Source organism: Penicillium expansum, assembly GCF_000769745.1.
Source record: "Penicillium expansum strain MD-8 chromosome Unknown contig296, whole genome shotgun sequence".
NCBI classification, from domain to species: Eukaryota; Fungi; Ascomycota; class Eurotiomycetes; order Eurotiales; family Aspergillaceae; genus Penicillium; species Penicillium expansum.
Genome location: NW_015971226.1, coordinates 59,420 through 66,745, shown reverse-complemented (window position 1 = coordinate 66,745; position 7,326 = coordinate 59,420). Strand labels below are relative to the sequence as shown.

At 47.8% G+C, this 7,326-nt stretch overlaps 3 protein-coding genes across 3 annotated transcripts; all 3 read left to right on the top strand.

The window, feature by feature from the left end:
• Positions 1-677: 677 nt before the first annotated feature.
• Positions 678-1,872, top strand: PEX2_088920 (Clr5 domain-containing protein; the record flags this gene model as incomplete). Its single annotated transcript, XM_016746162.1, has 2 exons — positions 678-808; positions 897-1,872. The coding sequence occupies 2 exons, from the start codon at positions 678-680 to the stop codon at positions 1,870-1,872; spliced, it is 1,107 nt and encodes a 368-aa protein (XP_016601500.1).
• A 579-nt stretch (positions 1,873-2,451) lies between these two features.
• Positions 2,452-3,533, top strand: PEX2_088910 (NADPH:quinone oxidoreductase family protein; the record flags this gene model as incomplete). The annotated part of the gene is made up of 2 exons (XM_016746161.1): positions 2,452-2,484; positions 2,541-3,533. The coding sequence occupies 2 exons, from the start codon at positions 2,452-2,454 to the stop codon at positions 3,531-3,533; spliced, it is 1,026 nt and encodes a 341-aa protein (XP_016601499.1).
• Positions 3,534-5,757: 2,224 nt separating this feature from the next.
• PEX2_088900 (uncharacterized protein) lies at positions 5,758-6,675 on the top strand (the record flags this gene model as incomplete). The annotated part of the gene is made up of 4 exons (XM_016746160.1): positions 5,758-5,786; positions 5,843-6,185; positions 6,244-6,310; positions 6,368-6,675. The coding sequence occupies 4 exons, from the start codon at positions 5,758-5,760 to the stop codon at positions 6,673-6,675; spliced, it is 747 nt and encodes a 248-aa protein (XP_016601498.1).
• Positions 6,676-7,326: the final 651 nt, after the last annotated feature.

The window sequence follows — 7,326 nt, the reverse complement described above, 5'->3', positions numbered from 1 at the left end:
CCCCCACCCGCCCCCGATTTTCGTCGGATTGAATGCAAGAGTCAGTCAACATAGGTGGACATGGACCTAGATATCGATAGGTCAAATGTTAGAAGAAAGAAATGAGAATAGTCAAACCCCGTACACCGTAGATGATCAATCGAATTCCGATACAGTTATTCGCTTTGTTCAAACGCGCCAAGTACCCAACTGGGGATAGTAAGACTTAACAGATGAGCTGTTCCGCTTGGATGATGTGATCCACTTGGAGTAATGACATCGCCCTGATCGTCGTGACCCATAGCCAATGAAGTTTGCTCTGCGAATCTCGTTGATGATCGCCGCGTGCTGGACGCCACGGACGCTAAAGGCCCAATGGATCCCCAAGGGATAGATTGTGTGCTACTCCGTATAGGGTTCCATAATGCGGAACCAAGACAATGGAAATGTGGAGGTGAGAGAGAGAAGTGGGAAGTGGGTGATGGGTAATGGGGGGAGGTTGTGTCCTAACAAACCACTCAACTTTTTTATTTATTTTATTTTATTATTTCCCCAATCCCTCTCTACTCCGTACTCCGTACCTCCGTACACATATAATAATCGTCTCGCCCGTTTCCTGTCTTATTTTTGTTGATCATCTTGATCTTCATACCTATTTCCACACCCCCCCCCTTTTCACTCAATTGGACTGTGCGTTAATGATGAAGACTTCCATCTCGTCTGATATATGGGAGAAGAAGAAGGCGTTGATCTCCAAGTTGTATATGGAAGAAGAATGGCCCTTGAAGCAGGTCATTAAGCAGATACGTACCGATGATTTCAATCCTAGGTGAGTACAATCATGTTCATGTCTAGTTCATGTCCTTCCCAGATCCGACAACCGGACTCTATCATGGACTATCAACTAACATCTCCAGTGAAACCCAACTACGAAGCAGACTGAAGAAATGGCGAGTGACCAAGCCATCCCGTCAGACTCGAAAGAAGAGTCTGGCTTCAGCCTCTGGAGAAGAACTAGACTCAGACAAGGATGCGAAGCGCAAGGCATCCATCCAAAGACCACTGCCATCATTACCAACAAGAGAGACACCAACAACCCGCCATGAATGGCCCATGACACAACCAAACTACGGACATTCGTCTACCCTCCAACACTCCGTCCCAGACCAGGACCGGAAATGGAGTTCTCCCATGATCCAACAACTCACCCCAAGCCCCTCTGGCGAGCACATCCTCATCCCAGACCGCACAACAGCCGTCTCTTATTCAGACCCCAGTCCAACAACAACATCCTTCGACCACTCCCACACCTCTCCAGTCGGCGAAGGTCTCATGCTCAACACAACCTCCGCCATGGCCCCATCCTACCCAGCCTACCCACTCTCACCTGAATCGTGCCTTCCAAGCCCAGGCACAGCAACAACCCCCGGCGGCATTGGCTGGTCACCCCGCGCCGTTTCCGTAGACTACGGCCTCAACCCATCTCAGTGGTACTCGCTGCCCTTTGAAGCCATCACTCCCCCAGCCATCCCCCAGTCCACGGCTGCCCCCATGACACCTTCAATGAGCGGCTACCTTCCCCAAGCTCAGCTCTACCATCCTCAGTACCACCATCACTACGGTGAGGCACCAGAGTACCCTCATGGCTATGATACCAAGAACTGGAAGCGCGCTATGTCATTGCAGTATGATATGGCCGGCCATCTGGCTGCCCGGCCTGAGAATGATAGGAAGCAGGTGCTCCCGCATACTCAGCCTCATGTTCAGCCGCATCCTCTGACATCGCCGCATATCCAGACCCAACACGGGCCTCATTCCGTGATGTGTGCTCCGATCATGTCTTATATGGGTCATGACCATCATGTGCAGAAGCCTCCGGGCATTGGATACTAGGTGATAGCTTGCACTGGGGCTCTTTGTTTCTATAAAATACCTGTGATACCTGGTTACATTGTTACCTCTATACCGTTTGTGAAATATGGGTGGTTTGTTTGTTTTGTCATACCCGATATGTTTTGGTTTTGGGGAGTTTGGATGAAAAGGAAACTACATATATATATATTGATACCTATTGATTAATTGAGCTTGATACATCTATGTTATGTATATCTATACTATCCCTGCTTATACATAGAAAAGCCTTCTGCACAGTTTGAATCTAAAAGACTATAACGTTCCTAATATATCATTTTGGGCCAAGTATATCAGATTATTAGACTTACATCTCCAATGACAGAGACTACACGTATATGTATACTATTCATGTTAATATCAAATGTATGTTGTACAAATAGATAATGAGTTCTATATAAATGCCAAGACTCGATGAGTTACCCGAAAAGGAACCTCGGCATCTTGCGGGGAAACCTCATGCCCCAGCTCTTTTTATTTGAACCATCTCCCCTTCTATCTCTTCACTCAAGCTCAGAACCTTTCACCTCAATCCCAATCTACATCCCCACTACCACCAAAATGCGTGCCATCCAAGTCAGCGAATACGTCAAAGTAACCACAACCAACCCCCATACCTCAACTCCAACTCCAACTAACCACTCCTACAGGGACCCCTAGACCTAAAAGTAACAACAGTTCCAACTCCAACCCCAACAGCGGACAAATACCTAATCGAAATCCACTCGGCGGGCACAAACTTCTTCGACATTCTCCAAATCCAAGGCAAATATCAAAACCAACCGCCGCTGCCTTGGATCGGCGGCGCCGAATTCGCCGGCACAATCACCGCCGTGCCCACCTCCGCAAACAATCGCTACAAACTCGGTGACCGGGTCTTCGGCGCTACACAAGGAGCTTACGCAACACACGTCCTAGCTGCAGAGCAAACCCTCCTCCCCGTGCCGGAGGGGTGGAGCTTTGAAGATGCCGCGGGGCTGTTCGTCACGGCACCGACCTCGTATGGCGGACTCGTGCAGCGCGCTGGTGTGAAGGCCGGGGACTGGGTTCTTGTTCATGCGGCTGCCGGTGGAGTCGGACTTGCTGCTGTGCAGATTGCCAAGGCTATGGGGGCGACTGTTATTGCTACTGCAGGAACGGAGAGGAAGAGAGAGATTGCCAAGGTCTTTGGGGCGGATTATGTGGTTGATTACACGGATAAGGCGTGGCCGGAGGTTGTGAAGGGGATCTGCAAGAAGAATAGGAAGGGAAATGGGGCTGCTGGGGTGGATATTGTTTATGATCCTGTTGGGATGATTGAGACGAGTTTGAAGTGTGTGGCGTGGAATGCGAGGTTGTTGGTTATTGGGTTTGCGGCGGGCAAGATTGAGAAGGTTGCACTTAATCGGGTGCTATTGAAGAATGTGAGTATTGTTGGCTTGCATTGGGGGCAGTATGCCAAGTTCGAGACGGAGACTGTTGGTGAGGTTTGGCAGGGGATCTTTGACCTCGTTAAGCAGGGGAAGTTCAAGGGGACATCGTTCAAGGATGAGAGCTTTGTTGGATTGGAGAGTGTGCCCAAGGCTTTGCAGGCGTTGGGTGGGAGGGAGACTTGGGGCAAGGTGGTTGTGAATATTGTTGGTGACGCGAAAAGCAAGCTGTAGTCTTGGGAGAAACATAGATACGTGGGAAAGCAATAAATTCGATTCGATATAAACTGAGGAATGTAGATGCGCAAGGAGTCATGCTCTCGTAGACAAAGTGAAATCCCGAAAGGGAAAGACTCGAGCAAGTATAACATGAACTATGAAGGCCCTTTGATTGCTCTGGCAACTTTTGTATTTCAAAAGTGAGCATGAACACCCGAAGGTACCCAGCTCGCAATCCAGCTCCAGTCGGTCACGGCCACAAGACGTAGCGATGTGGTGACTGTTCTCCAGGAGGAGAGCCCTTGAGCATGTCCAAATGGACTGGGACAGCTGGATTGAGGAGTTGCGGATGACAGAACGTGTCTGGGGTTGATATATATCTGTGATTGGGTTAATGTAGAGTATTGTATTGATAGACACCATAAGTCAGAATAGCATTAAATTCTGAGGAATGAATTGAATCTCCAGAGAGTGTCCAGAGAGTGTCCCGAGGAAATTGGCGAGAAAAAGAAGAAAAAAAGGAAAATAAAAGTGATGACTCAGCATATACATACCGCCCAGTTTCTGCCACTTGAAGAGGAGCTTCAGGGCTGAATATCAACACGACACCATTCATGCCCGCTTCTATCTTGACTGGTCAAATTCCAACTATCCTGCGTTGCACTTTTAAAATGGCATCTCGGGACGGGCCCCACGCTAAATATGCGGAGTGCATCTGACTCACCACCCTTGCCATTCTCACTCAGTTTGAATTTGGTGATTCGAACACACATGTGGCTACCCTACAGCAATGACGACAGGAAAAAAATGCCGCAGAATGGATATATATGGCTGCAAAAGAAAATACCGACCTTCCTACTAAGTCCGCAAATGACTTGATAAAGTTCTTAGCTCATGGTTCGCTACGGCTTAGACTTATCTTTCAACAGCGTCTAGAGCGAAAGGTGTTCCAAGACGTGGACAAAAGCAAGTTTGGATACCGTCAGTGTCCACAAAACGCATGGTGTATGGAAGTGGTTCCACGTGCTGTTCTTGTTGACGTCCGAACATTTCATTCGGCTCTTGAGCCAAGCAACCGTAGTAGTATAGCGGGCCAACTCAACGACCCCAAGGTTGCGAGTGCTCATCACAACGTATGACGTGGGCTCAATGGGTCCCAATCTCGACAAGGCCTGGTCTGGGGAGTTCGTATTGAAGTCGATGTCTCCGAATCTTATCCCCAGTTATGCAGAGATGCCACGTGGTGGCACATCAACTCGGATTTGGGATCTGTCCACGGTGACTATATCAACAAGCTTGCTGTTATCATCACTACTCCTCGTAACTCAGAATGACGAGTGGATATAGAAGTATGGACCAAGGAATATCTCACAAGCTACTTTCACAATCGAAATTGCTCGGGGACTTATCTCCAACTCAAAAAATCAGTTACGGAAATGGATAAACCCATGTCAGTTTAATAGTTAGAAATGATAAGTAGAATTAGCCAAGTATATAACAAATGAGTAGTAGCACCTGGTAACATCCTTATGTTCTTGTTCTATGAAGAAGCTAACGCTATATCAGGCATGTACATGTTAATCAGGAGCCTCCCAAGTGTCTCGTATTGTGATAAATATATTAATTGGAAAATATCCTACGTGTCTCATATCGCACACGATGACTGGTCCATCTCTGGAAGGATTCATCTTAGCGCATTGTATAGACCATTTCAGGTATAGTGGAACAATGACTAGGTAAAGGCTTATTTATTTGATATCCCCACCAATAGGACTAGACACGTAAGATATATTTAGCGTCCCTACTATCTATCGCACGTAAAGGGTTACCGGATCAAGTAAATGGCATTTGCCATTTCACTTTCCCCTCAAATCACGATATCGGAAGCGTCGAAAACAAATTAAATTAGGGACCTCAGGGCCCCGAGGCCCTAGGAGGAGTTTCCTATTTGGTCAGTAGCAATGCGGGATATCCTAGGCTCCGTAATTCAACAAAACAAGCTTGATCGTCGGAACGCTAACCTTTAGACTGATCCTGTACGGGTGATCGTGTGACTACATGTAGTTGATAGTGCTCTGTGCGGAGTAAGGGGACACTTCCTATCTAGTGGAGACTAAGTAGGTATACCTTCTAGGCTAAATAGTATCCTTAATGACGCTCAACGCTCAACGCCCTTGTATTATATGATGGAAAGGGACCTCAATGGTGCACTCCGCTTATCTAGAATCAATTGTCTCGTATGCTGACTTCGTGTCCAGCGCCAACGCGGTCAGGACTAATGTCTGTTATAACGGCAAGATACATAACGTACTGAACGCCCACAGCATCGCGGGGACCGGTTTCCCTGCTAGCGCTCTGCCCGGTGGAGACCATACTACCCTGGACGGAACCAACTGGGGTGGAATTATCCTCGAAGACATTGTCGAAAGTTGCGTGTCGGGATGGACCAATAACAACTACCAGAACGGTTACCCCCGCCCTGATTTCAATACCATCGTGGACAGCTTCGGCGGGGATGTCCCTAGCGTCCGAACTCCTGGATTCATGAGTTTGCCGGTGTGTACAAATGCCAGCGCCATCATTGACACAATGCAACTGGGCAATGGAGACTCGCCCTACTGGCCCTGTGAAGACCCTGAGGGATACACTGCCAGTGGTACCAACATTGTAAGTTTGCTGAAAAGGGTCTCTACGCACTCATACCCGCGACTAATTCAGACAATAGCATGTTAGCAGCGGTTGTATTTTGATTAATGATTCAAAGCGCTGCCAGACCTGGGGTGGAGCCTATAGTAAGTCGCATCATTTTCCTTTATCACCTAGGTTGGGAGCTAGGCTAACAGTTCTAGACGTCGCGGATCAGAATACTGCTAGTAGCACCGCTACCATCTATGCCATGTTCGACGGTAACAATAATCTGAATGCTAAAGTGATTCCTGGTTGCAAGATCATGGCATCATGGCCTCGTAGCTATGGTGATCTGGACTTCACCGATAACTGTCTCAAGGACCGCAGTGGAGACTATAGCAGTGCTGCACCGACAGCACAACCACCACTGATGTTGTCGACAATCCATATGCTCCTTGATAAGACGGCGAGTCAAAACGTGGATGCATCTTTGAGATCAACATTCAGATGGAATCCATTCAATTCCTGAGGTACCTTTTGGGGAGCCCATCTTGTCTTTTCCCGAAGACAACGTCGATGTCTTTCGAAGCTCTGATATTCTCATTGAGTACCTTTAGTCGGGGATGTATGTGTATCTTTCTTGATCTAAACCCTAGTTCCGGTCATAAATGTATTCATGGAGGTGTCAGAGTCATTGTAGAACCTAGACCAACTCTCTCTAAACGAATGCTCTAAAAGATGCTCTAAAAGGTGCTCTAAAAGTCACTTTACTTTTGTGCCTCGACTCATCAGCTGTATTCTTTGGAAGGAGACCTCATTGTGCTGTGGCTTTGTCCAATTGTCCACGTTCATAGATATCATGTGACATTAGACTATTAGGGAAGGTGCATTGGAGGTCCATTTTGGGAAGGTACGTGGGATGTGACCATATAAAAGGACCCCTCCCACCTCTTTTTCTCTCTCTTCTTCTTCCCTTCTTCCTCTCAGCCCTCTCTATCACCATCTCTCCATAGCCCCCATGAGACAGCGTTGGGGGAGGGTCCCGTAGCACATGGGTGCCCTATGCATGAAGACATCAACATTACCAAGTTGTTGAGGCCCATGCAGTTCGGCACCCAAATCAAACGGGGCTTTCTCATGCGAGTTCTTTGACGAGTGACTGAGCTTCTGGGGTTCCATA